Source organism: Pinus tabuliformis, chromosome 9 (assembly GCF_031772625.1).
Source record: "Pinus tabuliformis cultivar Carrire ecotype Pingquan chromosome 9, CPIR1, whole genome shotgun sequence".
In the NCBI taxonomy this organism is placed as follows: domain Eukaryota; kingdom Viridiplantae; phylum Streptophyta; class Pinopsida; order Pinales; family Pinaceae; genus Pinus; species Pinus tabuliformis.
The window spans coordinates 448,744,450-448,766,331 of NC_142307.1; the positions used below are offsets into that span (position 1 = coordinate 448,744,450).

Genomic DNA, 21,882 nt, shown 5'->3' on the forward strand with positions numbered 1-21,882 from the left:
ATTATGGAACTAAACCTATAGCATTTCATTAATCCTCGTTTACCAATTATGGTTGTTTTGGTTAGAGTGAGAGTCCTCGCATATGGCTGTGAGCATGGTATAACGTGATAAAAGCAAAATACTTTGCCCATTTGGTCCACCTAAAACGATGAAATGACTTGAATATAGTTGTTTGTTAGGTCAATTTATAATGATGAATTGAATAGAATGTATTCACATGATAATTGTTTTTGGTTATATATATGGGGTCAATTTAATTAACAATATGTCATAATATAAATAGTAGGTTTTGTAAAATTAACTACAGTTTTTTGGTTGTGAAATAATATTTAAAAATGTTTTTAATTAGTTATGAATTTGTCTTTTTGAAATATAAGGAAATAGGTTAATGTATAAAATAATTAATATATTTATCAAATAGTTTGAGATTTTTTTTGTTATTGTAATAATAAGAGATTTTTTTTTATTGTAATAATAAGAATTTTTGTGATGATTTGTATATTATTATTAATATTTTATTAGACAATTTGTCACAATAAATCTACTAAAATATATTAGAAAATCTGAAATCTACGCCATGATGGTTTGTTTCTCTTTAGATTTAGGAATATGTTAATTATTATTGATTGCATATGCATGGAAATTATAATTATGTGGAAAACAAATAATAGTAAAATTAAACTTGTATATCAAAAAATTAACAAAATATATACCTTGGGAAGCATTTTCGAGAGAGAACCCAACTGGAAGGCGAGACCACCATACACTCGTTCTTTGAATGGAAAAAGGATGAAAGTATGAAAAAGTGAGGCATGTGGCTTGTGGGCTACTATAGTGCACGAGTCCTCTATGTTTCCTTCCTTTTTATCCACTCTCAACTACTCTACTCATATATGGCACAAAATGCACTTGAATAGAATCAAACGTCTTTTCCTCCTAGTGATTCAGTTATAACACATCTTGATAGCCTACTAGTGGTTAAGTCTGACTCATTGAACTCTTCACTTTCAATGAGTAGGGTGTAGGGGGTGGGGAGGGGGAAGGGGGGGGGTAAAGGGGGTGGGGAGGGGGGCGGGGGGGGGGGTAAGGGGGTAGGGCGCGGGTAGGGTGTAGGCGGGGGGGGGGGGGGGGGGGGGGTAAGGGGGTAGGGCGCGGGTAGGGTGTAGGCGGGGGGGGGGGGGGGGTAGCGGCAGAAGGGGGTGGGTAGGGGGATTGGGGGGGTGGGGGTAGGGGTAGGGGCAGAAGGTGGGGGGGTTGGGGTAGGGCACAGGGATGGGGTAGGCCATGGGGGTAGGGGTGGGGAAGGGTAGGGGGGGGCGCGCGGTGTGGGGAGCGGTGGGCGCAGTGGGGAGGGGTGGCCGCGGTGAGGGGTTGGGGGGGTAGGGGGTTTGGGGGGATGGGGGGGCGGGGGTTAGGGGGGAGGGGGTTTTGGGGGCGGGGGGCGAGGGGGGATGGGGCGCGGGAGTGTGGAGGGACGGTAGGGGGTAGGGTGAGGGAAGGGGAGGGGGGGTCGAGGAGGGGGTACGGGGGGCGCGTGGGTAGGGGCTCGCCCATACTTGCCTAAATGTCCACTTAGCCTCATTATCCCTCACCTGACCTCCCGCTCGCCCATCGACCCGCCTGCCGTTAGAGGTGGCAAAGACCCATTAGAAGAGGAAATTGCGCAAAAGGAAGCAGAAAATATTGTGGAAGATGACAATGATGAAACTCTAGATGATGAAGAGTTTGGATTACGTGACATTGTTGATTAAATTTAAGTTATACCTGGAAATCAAGCTTTGCAATGTTTTGACTCTGACATTTCATGAAAAGAATAATCAATGAATTAAAGTTGTTATGTGTTCAATATTTGTAATTTGTGATTTTTGCATTGATTTTTAAGTTAATTATTATTTTTTGAAAAAAAAGTTGTTATTATTATTTTTTTGACATGAAATTCATAAAAAAAACTATTATTTGACCATTTTTAGTTAATATTTCTGTATAAAAATTGTGATTTTGACATGTTAATTCTAGCAAAAAATTATCAAAATGTTTAGTTTTTTTGTTATATTTATGTTAAAAATGGTTATTTTTATGTCCATTGTTAAAAAATGTTGTTTTTTAGAAACAATTATTTCATGTGGATTGAAAAATTAATTAAGGATGTATAAATATGTAGATTATCTAAAATTCAAACTATCGACTTTCTAATTTAAAAACGCAAAACAATAAAAACCCCCCTAAAAAAAAAAAAAATTAAGATAGAGAACAAGAAAATATGAATAAAATGACGACTTCAAAAACTGTCAAATTTAGAAAATAATTTTTTACATTTCACACACTAGAAAATTAAAAGTGAAAAAATAGGTCTTTTAAAAAAAGGGTGTGATGCAGAATACTCACTTTTTAAAATCAGCATGAAAATCACTACCATTCTAAAACTTGATTTCATCCTTGAACATGAAAAAAATTAAAGTTCCAAAAACCAAGTTCTAAAAAAAACATGTGTATTCTGCATCACCACTTTTGAAAATCGGGTCATTTTTTTGATATCTCTACGAAACGGGTAACAGTATCAGTTCCCGTTTCAAAGTTTACATTGTTATTAGTATCTTGGTTCAGCAAGAAACAGAGTTCGATTGCCTTGTCTACAGCTGAAGCATAATATGTTGCTGCTGCATCTTGCTGCACTCAACTCCTTTGGATGATGCAAACCTTGCAGGATTTTCAAATCACTTGTACACCACCCATCTCCATCTTATGTGATAATACAAGCGCAATCAGCATTTCAAAGAACCCAGTCATGCATTCAAAAACCAAGCACATACCAATTAAATATCACTTTCTCCGGGAACAAGTGCTTGAACAAAAGGTCAAGTTGGAGTATGTTCCTTCTAAGGAACAGGTTGTTGATATACTCACCAAACCATTGCCTAGGGAGACCTTTGAATACCTCAGGCAAAAGCTGGGGTTTGTTGATGCATCATCTTGTTATTGAATCTCTTCTGATTGTTGGTTGTACGCAAGGTTCATCTGAAGTATATGCGTACATGTGCTGGGTTGCGGATTGGTCAAAGATCAAATGGCACAGGTTCAGGGGGAGCATATCATGCATTGTTGGCATTATGGAGGAAGTACAGAATGAGATCATGGATGTTGGTCTGCTTTGCAGATCTGGTTTATAGTCAGGGGGAGCATGTTCTTAGGGGGAGCATAACCCTTTGCCCTTGATGTCAAAGGGGGAGAGTGATTGGTTGTTGTTGCCATCAAGTCCAAAGGGGGAGATTGTTGGCATTATGATACATATGTTGTACTTGATGGCAACCCACTCATCTCAGATAATAAATTATATGCAGAGAAAAGTTTATTTCATGTAGAGAAAAGTTCACGCACTTTTATGCAGAGAAAAGTTTATTTCATGTAGAGAAACAGTTCATGCACTTTCATGAAAGGAAAAGCACGTATATGTTGGAGAACTTACCTTTGGTCCATGGTAGTTAGTCCTTGATATTTGAACCTATGAGGAAAAGCGCGTATATGTTGGAGAACTTACCTTTGGTCCATGGTAGTTAGTCCTTGGTATTTGAACCTATGAGGAAAAGCGCGTATATGTTGGAGAACTTACCTTTGGTCCATGGTAGTTAGTCCTTGGTATTTGAACCTATGAGGAAAAGCACATATATGTTGGAGAACTTACCTTTGGTCCATGGTAGTTAGTCCTTGGTATTTGAACCTATCGTTTTGGACCATGGTACTTCGTCAAAAGTGTTGATCTCACGTACTTTCATGGTTGGTTCATGGTATTAGTCCAACAGTTTTTTGATCCTATGGTTTTGGCCCGTGGTATTGTGAAAGGCCTAAGCCTATATAAAGCAAAGGAGATCACTTGGCTAATCCATTCTTGCAAATCGAATATCTTAAGATCTGAAATATTGGGTTATTGTTTTAAAAGTTTGATCTATGAAAGGGAAGTTGAAAGCGAATCTGTGAAGGGTGATCTCTCGAGCGCTGCAGCTGCGGAAGTGCGGAGGCGCCACAGAAGGCGCAGTGCAGAGGCGCCACAGAAGGCGCAGTGCGGAGACGCCACAGAGGCGCCACAGAAGGCGCAGTGCAGAGACGCCACAGAGGCGCCACAGAAGGCGCAGTGCGGAGGTGCCACAGAAGGCGCAGTGCGGAGACGCCACAGAGGCGCCACAGAAGGTGCAGTGCGGAGGTGCCACAGAAGGCGTAGTGCGGAGGCGCCACAGAAGGCGCAGTGCGAAGACGCCACATAAGGCGTAGTGCGGAGGTGCCACAGAAGGCGCAGTGCGGAGATGCCACAGAGGCGCCACAGAAGGCGCAGTGTGGAGGCGCCACAGAAGGCGCAGTGCGGAGGCGCCACAGAAGGCGCAGTGCGGAGACGCCACAGAGGCGTCACAGAAGGCGCAGTGCGGAGGCGCCACAGAAGGTGCAGTGCAGAGGCGCCACAAAAGGCGCAGTGCGGAGGAGCCACAGAAGGCGCAGGTGCAGTGGTCGCGGCGCCACAGAAGGCGTAGGTGCGGAGGTAGTACAGATATCCGCAGATCTATACCAGTGAAGTTGCGATCCCTGCTTAAAATTTGTTTTAACTGCCTTTGACTATTCTGCAAGGTTTTGGGTGCATAACTGATGTTTGGTTACTGGTATTGAGTTCAGATAACAGCATGATTAATGACTTATCTTTATGTACTAGATCTGGTTGATAACTCTCATAATATCATTGTATATGTATGGATCTGGTGATTGGGTGATTCAGAAGGTTGTTTGATTATGAGCTTCGATGTTGTTGTTGGGTCCAGTATGAAAATTGGATGAAAAGTGGCCTTTCAGATTATGTGTTGTGCTTCAGTGTATCCAGTCTGAAAATTGATGAAACGTGGTACCTGGAGGAGAGCAGATTGTAGGCCAGCGCCTATGTACTAGTATCTAAGCTAGTACAAAAGCTAAGGGAGATCTTTGGAGCATTGTAGCAGGTAGCAGCCTACGTACTAGTAAATGGATCGGCTAGTACAAGAGCAAAGGGGGTTGTAGCTCCCGTACTGGTATAAGACTGCACCAGTACAAATATTGTAAAAGGATTTTCTTATTAAGAAGAAGATTGAGATGACTTGCAGCAGGTGGTTTTTCTCCCGCATTGGGTTTCCACCTTATATCATGGTGTTCATGTGTGTGCCTTATGTGTGATGATCTATTCTCTATTATGGCATCTGTTATCTGATAATATGGTTGATAATGTTCTAATGCACTCATTGAAGATCAATTAACTTAATCATAAGAAGTTGTGGAAGTAGCATATATGAATCTGATTATGGAAATGAAAAAGTTTTATTAATGTGATAATACTGATTCAGCCCACCCTCTCAGTATTATTTCCAACAAACTACTATAATGCTTTAATCCAGGGTTAATGAATACTTTCACATGTATATATATGTATTGTAACATTGGAAGGCATATAATGAAAAAATAAATTTGATAGCCCCGATTTTGGGATCCAGAGGAAAAGTTATGTGTATATTTGTTTTATGTTTTCGCCATTGTATATTTTTAGGTTTTAAGAGTTTATTTGTTGGCAATTTATGTACAGGAATAAAACCTACATTTGGTATCAATGTTGTTTCCACTTCAAGGGGATGCCTTTACTGCTGAGGGTTTTTTCTCGGGCCTGTGGTAGACCTTGTTTAGTGGGAGATCGACGAGATCGATTCTTGCAATGAAAGAATATGATGAACAGTGGAAAGATAGAGATCGAGAAATTTAATGGTAAGATTCTTGGGTTGTGGAAGCTCAAGATGGAGAATATGATGTTGGACCAAGATCAATGGATTGTTGTAGATTGAGTAATGATACTGACAAGAATGTCAATAAAAGACTAAGAGAAGTTAGATCAGAAGGAAAATAGCAAAATACGATTGTGTCTCTTAGATTTAGCATTGTTGAATGTATGAGGGGAAGCTACAATGAAGGATTTGTGGTACAAGTTAGGGACTTTATACCAATCTAAGTCTCTGGTGATCAAACTGTTCCTGCGGAAAAAGTTGTATAACCTGAGAATGAAGGATGGAGACTCGATGACAGAGAGTTTGAACATTTTTAATACTGTGGGAAGTCAGTTGTTATCTATTGATATAAAAATATCAGATGAAGATAATTCCATTGGTTTTCTATGTTCACTACCATATTTGTTGGATAGTCTAGTTGTTGCAATAGGTAGCAATACAACTACCTAGAAGTTTGATGAAATAGGCTCATCCTTGTTGTCGTAGGAGATAAAATGAAAAAATATGGAGATCCATAATGGAGATGCCTTGTTTGTATGAGGATGGTCCCAGAACATAAACAAAAATATGTCCTCGAGTGGGAGATCTAAATCTCTATGAAAATTTGTAAAGGTGTGTTGGAAATGTAGAAATTAAGGGCACTATAAAAAGGATTGTAGACATAAAGCTTCTTAGAATGGAAAGGGGTTTGATAATGGTGCTTCTGTAGAGGAAGAAACCACCTCAGATGAAGGTGGAGATGTGTACTTGGTTTCTTCTTCAAGTACACATGTGTATCATGAGGCATGGTTGATTGAATCAGGTGCATTCTTTCACTTCACTCCCCATAGGGAGTAGTTCTATGAGTACGAGAAATATGATGGTGGTGATGTCTTATTAAGGGATGATAGGAAGCCCATAATCATCATACACGGAAAAGTCAAGCTGAAGTTGCAAGGTGGAAGGATTAGAACACTTCTTTGTGTTATGCATATTCTTGAATTGGCAAAAAATATGATTTCTATAAGTAAGACGGATGATGCATATGTAAAAATAGTGTTCGAGAAAGATACCTAAAAGATAGTTTGGGGATCATTGGCATTGATACAGGGATTTCGGATTGGAAATGTGTACAAACTTATCTATAGAATTGTTATTGATCGGCGCAATAGTTCTTTGGTTGCTTAAAGTGGAGTAGAAAACCTAGTGGTCTCTAGAGAAAATACCATGCTACGGACTTAAAGGTTTGGACATATAAAAAAGAAGGGCCTTTGAATATTGCATGGTAATTGTATGGTAGAGGGTATGTGTAATTTATATATGGATTTCAATTTCTGTGAAGATTGTATATATCAGAAGTAGAATCGGTTGAGTTTCCCCTCTGGTGTTAAGAGGGTGAAAGGGATAGTAGAGCTTGTGCACAATGATGTGTTTGGACCTATGTCAGTTACATCACTAGGTAAGTTTGTGTACTATGTCTCATTTATAGATGACTTCTTAAGGAATGCATGGATGTATTTCTTCAAGAAGAAATCTAAAGTCTCTGACAGGTTTATAGAATTTAAGGTTGTGGAAAATCAATCAGAGAAGAAGATTAAGGTGTTGAGGACAGATAATGGTGGAGAGTTTTGCAAGAAGGAATTTGAAGAGTTTTGTAAGAAGTGTGGTATAGAATGGAAGAAAAATACTTCATACACACCTCAACAAAATGGAGTTGCAAAAATAATGAACAAGACGTTGATATAAAAGGAAAGAAGTGTGTTTAGTGGTGTCGGATTAGGACAAGAATTTTGGGCAGATGCACTAGATACTGCATGTTACCTGGTTAACAAATCACCTTAATCAACATTGGAGGATAAGACTACACATGAGGTATGGATTGGTAAGAAACCCTCTCTTTCACATTTGAGGGAATTTGGCTATGAATCATATGTACATGTTCTAGAGGAGAAAGAACCAAGTTAGATAGTAAATTTGAAAGGTGCATTTTTATTGGATATAAGGATGGTTTAAAAGGTTATAAGATTTGGAACCTAGAAACAAGGAAGGTTGTGTACAGTTAAGATTTGGTGTTTAGAGAGGTGAAGGATGTTATTAAACAAGAATTCCTACCAAAAGAACCTAAAAAGATAGAGTTTGAACTGAAGGAAGATGAATCAAATTTTATAGTAGAACTGGAATCAAAAGAAGAAGAGCCGCAGACTCCAATTTTGAGAAGATTCGTTCATGAGATAAGGCAGCTAGAGAGGTATAGTCCATATGCTTGCTTCTCAAATTTTGTTGTATCTATTACTAATGATGATCCCATAAATGTTAGGGAGACAGTTTCTTTAGAGGATGGAAAACTTTGGAAAGAGACCATGGTTGATGAAATGGTGTGTTTAGACAAAAATGAGGTTTTGGATCTAGCAGAGTTGTCAGCTGGAATGAAACCCATTGGCAGCAAATTGGTGTTTAAGAAGAAGATGAATGCAAAAGGAAAGGTGGAGAAATACAAAGCTTGGTTGGTAGCAGAATGTTATTCCCAAGTGTGGGGAATTGCTTCTAGTGATATTTTTTCTCCTATTTCCAAGTTAGTTTCTATTGGATTACTTTATCTGTTGTTGCAGCTTTTGATTTTGAGGTAGAAAATATGGATGTGAAGATAACATTTCTTCACGAGGTTATGGAAGAAAAGATCTACATGAAGAAACCAAAACGTTTTGCAGTGAATGGTAAGAAAGAATGGGTATGCAAGTTAAAAAAGCCTCTGTATGGGTTAAAACAATCACCAAAGACGTGGTATCATAAATTTGATACATGTATACAGGGACTTGGCTTCACAAGAAGAAAAGCATATCATTGTGTGTATTTTAAATTAATTGGTCACTATGTTATTTATTTGGTCTTGTATGTAGATAATATGTTGTTGATTGAAAATGAAAGAGAAATTATCTAGGATTTCAAGACCCAATTATCGTCCAAATTTTACATGAAGGATCTTGGTGCTACAAACTATATTTTGTGCATGGAAACTAAATGAGATAAGGCAAAGAGGAAGCTCTAGTTAAACCATAGGAAGTATGTTGAGACAATATTTCATAGGTTTAATAAGTAGGATAGTAAACTGGTGAAGGTTCATATTCTCGTGAGTGAATTTATCTCTTGAATAGTGTCCCAAGGTACAAGAAGAGGAAGAGGACATGTACCATATTCCATATGAAAGTGCAGTCAGTAGATTGATGTATGCAATGGTATGTAGTAGATCATACATTGCACATGCAGTGGGAGTATTGAGAAGGTTTATGTCAAAACCAGGGAAGGAGCATTGGAAAACATTGAAGTGAGTTTTTAGGTTATTTGTGTGGCACCAGTGATTATGGTCTCTTCTTCCAAGGAAGACCAAGAATAGATAGATTTTTGGACATCTGTTTCTTTGTTTATGCAGAATAGACTGGAGATCTAGATCAAAAAAAATGTACAAGTGGTTATGTGTTTAGCCTATTTGGAGGAGCATTCAGTTGGATGAGAAAAAGACAGTCTGCAGTGGATATTTTAGCTATAGAGGCTAAATACATGACAACCACTAATGCAATCAAGGAAGTAGTCTAGTTGCAGATATTGTGTTCAAGTATGGGGTTGTTAAAAAGAGCTATAAGGATATACTGTGACATCTAAAGTCCAATTTTCTTTGCAAAGAACCATGCCTATCATTCAAAGACAAAGCACATTGATGTTCAGTATCATTTTGTGAGGGATATGGTTGAGGGAAAAAAGGTGTTGTTGGTAAATGTGGACACTTTGAAGAGTGTTGTAGATGCATTGGCGAAGTCTGTGAGCACTTACATTTTTTCTTACTATAGAGAAAAAATGGGAATTGTAGGCTTGGACCAATGACTAAGCTCTTTTGTGACCGCCTATGTGGAAAGAAAACAACAAGTTGGAGAATTTTGGGTGTATATTATATTATTTCCGCGACTAGTCACACGGTCAATGACGGGGGGGTGGGGTCACAGGGGGGCCGGTATCCCCTGCTATGAAGCAGTTTGTAGGGCGGCGATCGCCCCCCTGCATGGAGTCTGGGGCAACACTACATGAACTTTTTTTTTATGAGGACCAAATAATAGTTGGGCACACACAAGGATGGGGGGAAGACCCAAGGATGGGGGGCTTACCAAAAGATGGTGGGAGGTCCTACCCATGGTTTTGTGGATGGGTTTTTCTCATGGTTTTGGGCATGATGGTTTTCTGCCCGAGATATTCGGTAGATCCAGTCAAGGGAACTATAGTTATGGTCTAATATAGGGTTAAATGATTTGCATGTATATATAAGTATTGTAACAATGAAAGGAATATAATGAAAAAATAAATCCGGTAGCCTCGGTTTTTGGATCCAGGGAAAAATCTCTGTGTATATTTGTTTTATGTTCTCACAAGTGTATATTTTTTGGTTTGAAGGATACATTTGTAGGTAATTTTTGTACAGGGTTAAAACTACAAAGGGAAGTGTATTATTGTAGTGGAAGACACTTTTACTGCAATTCAGAATACATATTTCAAAGGTAACATGGGAATTATTCAAGGAAAATTTAAAAGAATGTTACATATTTGATGAATTCATTGGAAGGAAATTGAATGGGTTTGATCCCTAAAAATAGGGTATTCGTCTTGTACCCAAGTATGAATCTCGATTCTTGTTGTTGCTCAAAGATACTCCACACTTAAACATAGAAACATTAAGGGTTAATACATTTGTTGAATTTTCATTATCATTTTCAATCAAGGAAATTTTTTTCTATCCTTATTTTTTAATTTAACAATTCACTACAATGTCTCCACATACTGGGTACATCTCAACCATGTTATATTATAAAAAATAAGTTTATATAAATAGCATAATTTATTATTTTTTCACTTTTTTAGAAGAAAACTTTCATTACTTAAATATGATAAAAAATGCATGCTCTAGTATACTATTCTTTTTAAGGACGCTAGAACATTTGCAGAAGAAGAGTTGTTTGAGTGTCCAAAATTTGATCATGTTCTAAGATATTAAAACTACAAAGAAAATAGCCTAAGGCCTATGGCCTTCTAAAACACCATATAAATCTATAGACAGAACTAAAAAACCATAAATGAAAATAATAATTTAAAGAGTGCACCAATGCAATCATCTAGTCCTGATGGAATTCAATATTTAGTAGTTATTATCTCTTTGCTGCTACCTAGTGAGAAACTTCGGTGAGTTGGAAGGCCAATATGTGTCTCTATTCACTGTAGGGAAATATCTATTCCTTTCACAATGAACTATAGATCGTCAAACATCAATGATATTTCATCTAGAGATACATTCTAGTCAACAAATACTTATCCCAGTAACATCTTAAGGTACCAGTATATGTCAATGGCATTGTACATTTTCTTTCATGGTGTTGGCATTGATGTCAACCTAGTTGTCCTCATGAAGTCAACCTAGTAGTGGTGGTTCTCATGGTCCTATTGGTTCACAGAGTCTCATGGTGATGGCATTGATGTGGTGACCATCATGTTCCTCTTATTTTATAGAGGTGTTTTTCTATGGACTCACATTTATAGTCAATTTTTTATGGCTTTCACCTTATGATGTGAACTTAGGTTTCCACCTAAGGAGTCAGTTGAGGAGTTGATTGTGTTGTCATTGATGTCAACAAGTTTGAAGTTATTTACATGCTAATAAATTGAATATGGTTGGATACCTTAACATGATGATTCAGAGGCTTAACATGAGGTTGCAGAGGATCTTCGGGCTTGGGAGAAGATTGGAGGACCAGATGATCATGTTCAAGAGGCTCTGGTGTAGGTTTGACTGGGATTTTGGCCTCACCAAATGGTAAAGAAGGTATCCTATGGATTAATAGTGTTATAACTCAGGTGCCTACTGTATTTCCTGTGTCAACCCTCCTAGTAACACTTTTCTTGAAGTCTTGATCCATGTTATCTTTTCTAGGGTTAGTTTCTCACATTTTATATGCATTCCAAAGAATTCTAGAGTAATATACCTTTTTTTATTCTCATGGTTTTTAGGGAGAGAGTTGACTTCAGTAAACCATCATCTAGAAAGTGATCAAGTCAAGGATGTCGAGGTTTAGTGATGTAAATTGATTACATCTTCCATCAATTTTAAAATTTTGAAGGATGAAGTAGAAGAGATTAGAGAGTGTGAGAATGAGAGAGTGTGTATGCTACATGTTTTCATAGTTGGAGAGAAGATCGAATCTCAGACATGGAGAAAATTTCAGAGGACGATGGAGCTACAATAAATCTATATTTCTAATCTATTTCTGTTGCAAATTATTACTAGATTTTTTATATATATATATATATATATATATATATATATATATATATAATCAATTATTACTTTCCACTAAATAATTAATTATTTATTTTAAATTTTTTTCCAATATCCACTAAACATTCTATTATATTTTTATTTATCAATTTAAATGTCCAATCTCTCTAAATATATAATATAATATATTAGAGTAAATTTAATCAACATGACATATCTTCTAGCATTCTATATTTTGCTAAACATTCACTTATTCATTTTTGAATGTTGTAACTCTAGGTTCTATTAAATATTTTATTATATTTTATTTTATATATTTGAGTTAATAATATCAATAAATATTGAGCAAGGGTTCCCTTCTCTTTTTGCGTGAAGTCCCCTTTGTTGTCTTTCATTTAGAGAATATGCATTTGTTTTCATACACTAAAAATTTGTCACGATGTCTCTATTTTATTCATTTCTTATTCTAGTTAGCTAATGTTGACCATGATGAGTTGATAAGAATCACGATAATATGTATGCCTATCTCATATCTACCCTTCCTTCTATGCAAAATTAACTTCAAACTTGAAAATACCTTAAACCTCATAATTACTTTTTTCAAAATATTTTGCTAGATCTAATGACATTGATCACTTTGATAATATAAAATGAATCTATCAACACATACATATATTAGTATTTTTAATGGTTCTTGTTTTCTAAATAAATTTCTTTTACATTTTTTTACCTTTAATCTTAGTTAATGTTATTTTTCACCTTTAATTTAATTACATTTTTTTCCATCATGAAGACACAGTGGCAAAGTGAACTTTTATCTCATACTTGTATTATATAAGAAAAAACATCAAATTTTCACAATCCAACCAAACCCCATCAAGCTTACACCATAATTAACATAGCCACAAGGCCATAATAATAAACAACATTAGCATCAAAGTCAAACCAAAAAAGCTAAAATAAAAAAGTCCAAACCCCTATCAGACATTTATACCCATGTTCATGAATGATTCTAAATAAGCTAAAACCCTAAGATTTTAATATCCCTAATATTTATGAAAATATTTAGCCTTTTTTGTCACCTTCTCTTTAGGCTTAGTAGGTGAGAAACCACACTTCCATGAGATATAATAGCTTTTTCTAGAAGTTTTCCTAATTCATTATCATTTTTACAACAAATATTAAGTACCATGCAATAAGTCAACAATTAGCTTAATGTCTTTTCATATTATTCATTAAACATCATTTTATTCTCAACCAAATATTATTCATTAAACATCATTTTATTCTCAACCAAATGACAAATAGATTCTCAACCAAATGACAAATAGAAAAACTCGATAATACTTAATATTTTTCATTACTCACTGCTACTTGAATATGGTATTATCTTTGGCATCATTTCTTCCTATTCAAACACAAAAACCACCCTAATACAATTAAAAAAAATAAACCCTCAAATCTCCCAATTAAACATTTTATTCTCAACCAAATAACAAATAAAAAACTCTGATAATATTTAATATTTTTCATTGCTGACTACTGCCTGAACATGGTAGAGAATTATCCTAATCTACTGATTATCTTTGAAATCATTTTTTCCCAATTCAAACACAAAAGCCACCATAATACAATTAAAAAAAATAAAATAAACCCTCAAATCTCCCAACAAATCAATACCAATTCACATTTCATAAGCACATTAATATACAGTCAAGCATGCCATCAAACATGTAGACGAATTGATACGTTTTAATGCCAGATCGATGAGTAGAAATTCGGGTATAAAGCAATTACTGCAAGGATATGGGGCCTCGCAGCGCGACATAAATAATAACCCCGAGTTTGTGGTAAAAGATCCATTCGCCCATCCTGAAGCAATTCACTGCGACGAACTGTAATAAAAAGCATTAATAAAAAAGTAATAATGAAATATGAATATGAACAAAAGAAAGTAATACAGTTTCATGAGAATATAATTGTTTTTGAAATAAATACTAGAGTTTCATCAATGTATAAATTATTTAAATTAATGTTTATTTTTTTATTTATGAATATTCTTAAAAATATTTTGGATTGATTAAATTTTTGTTATTTTTTTATTTAATCATTATTAAAATATTTCATGTAAATTAAATTGTTATTATTCATTTTATTAATAATTATTGATAATTAAAATAAATACATTTAATCAAAATTATATTAAATATTGTTATTTAAATTTAAACTTAAATTATATTAAATATCACATTTATTATTGGAATCTATTTATGTCAAATTGATTAAATAACTACATTAATGTTTATGGCCATGTTGATTATGAGTATGATGTTTATATTTGATGATGATTAAATATGATGGTTTATGTTGACTATAATTGATTACCATTGATCTTTGTTGACTATGCTTAATTAATATATGTATAATTTCTAAAATATGATGTTTATGTTGACTATAGATAAATATGATTAACTTTTGTTATTTATGGTTTGTGCTCTCTTATTAACCTAATTCTAATTTCGAAAAAATAATGTCTATATGGCCTATAATTAACTTTTCATTAATTATATATAATTTCTAAAATGTTATTTTTATTATAATCAATTTATTATAAATTACTATAATTATATAATTTACAAATTATGGAAATTATAGTTAATTAGGATTATATATAATTTACAAAATATAGAAATTATAATTAACTATAATTATAAATAAAATGCATATAATAATTATAGTTAACTGACTTTTATTTTAAAAATCAATTTAATTAATTTATATACTGAAAACTAAAGAAATAAAACGGGCATCTTTTGTTCCAAATTAGGTTTCCTTTTTCCAAATGAAGGTGGCGGCCAATTTTTCCCGCATTCCATTCTATGGTGTTAGATGAGGATTTTCTCCCAATAAAGGCGGATGCGTGATGGTTATTCCAAAATGAACTATGATCATTAATCATTCAAACTATAAAGCATTATTGTTACAAATAATCAAATAAATAAATTATTAGTATAAAGCATTATTGTTACAAATAATCAAATAAATAAATTATTAGTATAATTGTTATTATTTTAAATTTTCTTTGAGATGGTATAATTAATTTCCAATATATAATGTATAAGCAAATTAATAATGATTATAATGACTATTATTTCAAATTCATTCTTTAATCAAATAACCAAACTAAATATAATGGAAACTCTTAAGAACTATAATCGTTAATATCTCAAATTCCTTCTCAATATAAAACCAGTAAGCACTCAAATCCCACATCCTCGAGGAGGATCAGTGCATATTATTTGTCCCCTTCAGGGGCCATCTTATTCGATCGATCTCATGATTTGATGGCCAAAACAAAGGACAACGATCCCACACCGCCAGTGCTCGTGCCTGTCAATAGACGGAGTATTAAATAAAATGGGCAATAAGGCCATCAGAAAACTGAGGAATCCATTCCGTCCGAGCGAAGAATCATACAAATGCCAAAATAGGCCTGTGCCTGCATTAACATATGAAAAGAAAATATATGCCAAAGAGTTTATGTTGCTCCAACAAAATAAATAAACTCAACGAACTTCAGCGATCAAGCCAGCTTGAAAGGCTAACAATGCACCAGACGTTCCTCATTTAATCGTCACCTTCACAGAGCCCGGCAGTGACTTGAATCCTGGGCTCTGCTGCTGCTTCAACAAACAAGAGTAGCCGCCAGAGAGGGTTGCACAACGGACGGCCTTGGACAGCCCCTATTTTAAGCCCCAGGTAACTAAATGGCAGAATGCTGGGCGACGAAACCAACCCTCTCAACTAAATTGGCTACCAAAAATAAAATCAAAGAAGATCCAGATGCTAAACCATCAACGCAGGAGCCGCCCACAATCATGGCAAACCTTTTGCATCCGCCACACCATCTAGCACGAAAATTGTCCGTTGCCAAGTCTGTATTAACATTTTCAAAATTATTTTCATGTTTACTAAATAATCATTAAATCCAAAAAATCACCCAAAAGAATAAAAAAATCACTCACCCTGGTTTCTTCTATGATAACCATTGTTTAAAGCAAGTTTCTTATAAATATTTGTGTATTGAGACAACTCAATATGAAAAAATAATTATTGAAAGTTGGAAAACTTATTATGAGCTTGAAAATAATCTTTACATTTGGAATAAAAAAAAGGTTCCTCTTTGAGATTCTAGTCTCTCTTATAGGGATGTGAAGTTTGGGTTGCTTTGTATCTAGAGAGTCATGAAGAAATATTGAGATGATTCAAAAGAAATTCATAACCTATAACCATAAGATCAAGGGAAATACTCCCTATCCTATCCTCTTGATGGAAGCGGGTTTGTCCTCCATTGAAAGTACGACTATGTTCAAGGAACAGTGGCATAAGGATGCCCAATCTCAGCTCAACTTTTGGGGGATTAAAGAGGAGATCATCATGGGAAGCAAGGATGGTATCAAAAATACTATTACCTCCAATTTTCAGGATAAGATGCAGGATAGTAAGGAGATTGAGGGTAAAAGGAAGCTAACATACTATAAGGAGGTGATCAACCCCACCCTTGATAACTAGAATTATCTCTCTATGTTGACCAACAATAAGAAGAAAATGAACATTGCTAAGATAAGAACAATTTCTCATGAGCTTCTAAGTGATATCACAGGGTGGTCTACTCCCAAGACTCCCTGTAATGATAAAATCTGTCATATTTGTGATACTAAGAATATGGAAGATGAAAAACACTTCATTCTAGACATCGAGACTCTTGCCCACATCAACTCCCAATTGTCTATCATAAGCCACACCTCCAATCTTCTTGACTTATTAAGTCAACCCAACTATAACAATCTTGGAGCCCTTCTTTCCCTTCTTTTCCTTTCTTTCCCTTCTCCTTGATCACAGAAACAAGATTTTGAAGAATGACAATTAGACTCTTCTCCTTTCCAACAATAGTCATTCTTTTCCTTCTCCTTGATCACAGAAACAAGATTTTGAAAAATGACAATTAGACTCTTCTCCTTCTTCTTCTCTTGAAGTCTCATAAGTCACATTAGTCTTAAAAACATTAATCATCATTATCACTATCATGAAGTTGAAAGACAAGTATATATTAATATTTTTAAAATTATTAACTTAAATATAAAAACCAATAACTTTTAAAAATAAATTTTAACTTTTTAAAATTTATTAAATAGAAACCACTTTTGAAATAAAGTTCATTCTTTTTAAATTTATCAAATTCAAAAACTAAAACAAAATATAAATTGGAAAAAGCTAAACGTAGTTTTGAAAGAAATCTTAATCCTTTTAAATTTATTAAAATGAAAAAAATAAAAGTCATAACTAAACTTCAAATACCTCATCAAAATTAAATTTATATAGCCGTTTTTTAATTAAATTAAAAACTTTAAAAAATATATATTATATAATAAATATATATATCAATTACAATGAAAACAACTTTTTAAATTGTTTTTGTAGGTAATATATATATCTGATTTTCATAATTTAATTTAAATTTATTTTGATTTTCAGATTGCAAATGATATATGAAAAAATATTATAATTTTTATTAGAACATTAGCCTGATCGTATGATGATGATAGTAGACGATTCATCAATGTCGATAGGCATCGGCGAGTATTGGTAAAAAATAAATGACAGTCAGGCTCAATCTATTTATAAATCTATGTGTTTGTGAATGTAATGATCAATATCTTTGACAGAGTCTTCAGTGTTTCTCTCAAGCTCTTTCATAGAGTCTTCATAGCTTTTGTCATGTTATGGGAGCCGAGGGTTTCGGCTGTGGCTATTGTTTAAGGGCGAGAGTCCTGGGCTCTTGATCTACTTGCAGATCTGACAAATTAAAAACAGAGAATAACAGAACAGACCACAGACAAAAACTAGAATAACACAGGTCTGCAAAGCAATATCACTAACTTTATTATGAAAAAGAGATGAGCATTTTATAAACAATGCAATCATTCTCTTTATTACAGAAGATAAAATCAAACTGCATAATTAGATAAAGCCAATAATCCTTTTTCCTAGTTTTTTTAGATGTTTCCCTCTTTTCTATGCTTGGATGTTTTCAATGAAATAGTAAGCTTTTTCTTGGTTGCCCAATCAGTGAGATGTTGCTGATTTTTGTGTTCTTTCTGGTTGCCCAATTCCTCCCTGTTTAGATCAGGAAGCGTCCCCGCTTCCTCCACCAACTGAGGGAAATTGCGTTGCAATGTTTCTGCATTGATCCATTTTGCCTGTGCACGTGGATCTGTCAGGATATCTGTAGCTCTTTCCAGAACAGCTTTTAGAACCACCGATGCCCCATCACCAGTAGAACTTCCAAGAGGACGAAGTGGTGGTTGCTCGGAAGAACAAACTACTGCTGTCAAACAAGCAATAAGGGCATCTAAATCCATGTTGAAAACACACAGAGCCACAGTCTTAGCAAGCCCAACTATAGCACTGGGATCTGGAGTTAAGCTACCAAACAAAAAACGCAAATGACGAAAAACTGCCATGGAGACAATTCGTGCAAGTTCACTTCCAGGTGTGAGAAGCTGAAGGTATTTTGATATAAGTTTTCTCCCTTTGGGAAGAGAAACCAGGCGTAGAAAAACAAGGTCATCTTTTGGAGCCAACCCAATTGGATGGCCACCCTCTGCTCCAAGAGGATCAACTAAGTGCAGAGAAGCTGCTAATCCTTCCAACAGAATCTGCCGCCTTCTTTTTAATTGGGCCCCACCATCTTGTAGTTGAGATACTTGCAAAAACCGATCAATATCATCCACATCAAGAAGAAGGCACAGCCCATCCTCAATAACAATCCTTGCAGCTAGCATTGGTTCCTGTTCAAGGGGTCTCTCAGTGGCCTTGGGTTCATTTACATTATCACCTGTGGCATTTGGTGTTGAAGGAGCGTCCACTTCCAGAAGTGGACGAGGCCTGCGAATAGAAGAAAATGGCACTCTTCCCAGTGCCTCTACCTGAAGATAAGCATGTGGCTCTGCTACAGCTTTTGTTCGCGGTGGCAATTCACGTAGAGAAGATGGTGCAAACTGACTTTTTCCTCGAGAACCAGTAGCATTCTTTGCTTGCACAGCCTGATGATAATAATCATCAACATAGGGATCACTGGTGTGAGTTGCAGCAAGCTGCATGCGAACAATGCTCTCGATTTCTTCTGCAGACATATACTTTGATCGGAACTGTGGCCAGCCATTATTAGACCTACCTGACTGGCTGTGCGTATCTGAATTCTGTTGGCTATTACGCTGATTTTGCTTTCCACGTTGTTGAGACTTACTACGCTGATCCCTAAAATCCCCACCCAAAAATGCCTCATTGTATCTGTGCATGGCAGGTGGAGGATGTGAATTGAATACTTGTTGAGTTGGCACAGGAGGAAAATGAGGAACACCACTCTGCATTGCCTGAAATCTTTGCTGTTGCAGCAATGCCTGTGCTTGTGCAGGCAACATAACATTGGGTTGGGGCATTTGCTGATGCATCATATTAGTCATAATCCCCGATGGCCCTCCTGGTCGCATATTAGATTGATTCAACCAGTGGCCTTGCTGAGGCCGTGTACCCATTACATGACCTGAAGAGTTGTATTGAGGCATCCCTCCTCCATATTGGATCACAGAAGGCAGAATTCCTCCTGTATCAGAAGGCAGAATTCCTCCATATTGGATCACAGAAGGTAGAAGGTTTTTAACAGTGGCTTTATTAAGGGTTCGATAGTCTGTCACGAGGCGCCATTCAGAAGTATCTTTTTTGGGAATACTAAAAGCTAGAGATGCATATGGCGAGGATGACGTCTGAATATGACCGGATGTCAACAATTCTTCAATTTGGCGTTCTATCTCAGTTGCCTCTCGAGGAGCAAGGCGATAAGATGGGGCATTGGGTAAGGAAGCGCCAGGAACAAGATCAATGTGGTGTTCAACAGAGCGTGCTGGAGGCAGCCCTGTGGGTTGGGTGAAGACAGCTGCAGATTCATGGAGTAGAGGAGCCATTGAAGGAGGGACTGGATTGGTGAGGTTCTCTGGCTTGACAGGGCGAACCAAGCACAAAGAAACATCTTGGTTTAAATTGACTCTTATAATGGGAGCTTTGCCAATGGAAGGTTGGGTTGATGTGCTAGCTGAGGATGTGAGCACATAGGTGCGCCCATCGTGCTGCAAGTGGTATTGGTGATCTGTAGCATGATAAACAGCATGTCGAGCCTCTTGGTATGGAATTCCTAGCAATAAATCAGCACAATCTAGAGGAGAAACATCACATATCACAGTATCACGAAAAGGCCCAATAGCAAAGGTGACAGCACAACATTGTGAGATGGTAAGACGAGGACCGTCCTTTCTGACCCAACCGAGCTGATACGGGTGGGGGTGAGGAGTGGTGGGAAGGCAAAGGTGTTCAACTAAGTCTTGTGACACAAGATTCTTTTGACTCCCATTGTCAAGAATAAGCGTGGCCAACTCATGTTTGATTTGACAATTATGGGTAAACAAAGGCGTAACAGAGGTGTTTGTTGCATTAGCAGTCATGAGGATGAGAGAGGGGTCCACTTCTGTCGGATTTTCGAGAGAAATAGCTGGAAGTGGGGTAGTGGCCTTTGGTTGTTCGACCTCTGTAAAAAGAGTTTTCTGGGGGCGGAGATTTTTCAATACTCGACAATCTGCAGAAGCATGTGAGTTGGTCTTGTGAAATGTGCACCAGGGGGTGCGGTGAGGTGTGGGGGATGAGGCAGAGGCGACATTAGAAGAATCAAAGGAAGATGGACCATTTCTGGTCTCTGGATATCGGATTCGAGTACCCACTTTGCGTTCCACCGCCAGGGCCCGAATAAAGGCCTTGTCTAATGAAGCACTATCAAACAATTCAACTTCACGACGAAGAAGCATTAGCAAACCAGAATTAAATTTGATAATTAGTACCTCGTCTGGATCGGATATATGGAGTTGAATGCGCAACTTGCAGAAGACATCAATGTAGGCTTGCACTGATTGATTGGGTAGTTGTCGAAGCTGCAACCATTTGGCAAGGAGATTTTGTATATATCCTGGAGGATAGAAGCGTTCACGTAAGGCCTCGCAAAAGAGATTCCAAGATGTGCTAGGCTGGTTCGCGGCTTGTTCTCCAAGTTCCACAACCAAGGACATATTCTCAAGATGAGTATCCCACCATGTTTGTGCTAGGCCTTCCAATTGTAGACTGGCGATCTGAAGTTTCATCTCCTCCTCCATTGTTGGACAGGTTCTAAAATAGTTGGAGAGGCTGCGGATCCAAGAATCAACAGCCTCACCATTCATTTGCCCTGAGAATTTGGGCAGTTGAAAGCGTGTATCAAGCTGCATTTGCCCTGGAGGGCGTTGTTGTTGTTGCAGCGTAATTAGCTCTTGAAGAGCCCTAGCTAAATCATTCACTGGAGAGTGCATGATTGGAGTGAAATGTATGACCCTTAAAAATAAAAAAAAATCTTCGAACAGGTGGATGGCTTCCAAGAACTTAGGCTCCGATACCAATTGATCTACTTGCAGATCTGACAAATTAAAAACAGAGAATAACAGAACAGACCACAGACAAAAACTAGAATAACACAGGTCTGCAAAGCAATATCACTAACTTTATTATGAAAAAGAGATGAGCATTTTATAAACAATGCAATCATTCTCTTTATTACAGAAGATAAAATCAAACTGCATAATTAGATAAAGCCAATAATCCTTTTTCCTAGTTTTTTTAGATGTTTCCCTCTTTTCTATGCTTGGATGTTTTCAATGAAATAGTAAGCTTTTTCTT

At 36.5% G+C, this 21,882-nt stretch overlaps 1 protein-coding gene across 1 annotated transcript; it reads right to left on the reverse strand.

Moving 5' to 3' along the window:
- Positions 1–18,057: 18,057 nt before the first annotated feature.
- Positions 18,058–21,570, reverse strand: LOC149149126 (uncharacterized). The gene has a single exon (XM_089441107.1). It carries the CDS (start codon positions 21,516–21,518, stop codon positions 18,126–18,128), a length of 3,393 nt encoding a protein of 1,130 aa, XP_089297233.1. The 5' UTR covers positions 21,519–21,570; the 3' UTR covers positions 18,058–18,125.
- Between the last annotated feature and the right edge of the window lie 312 nt (positions 21,571–21,882).

Coding starts and splice junctions, on each gene's coding strand:
- LOC149149126 (XM_089441107.1), bottom strand. CDS start 21,518: ATGCACTCTCCAGTGAATGATTTAGCTAGGGCTCTTCAAGAGCTAATT.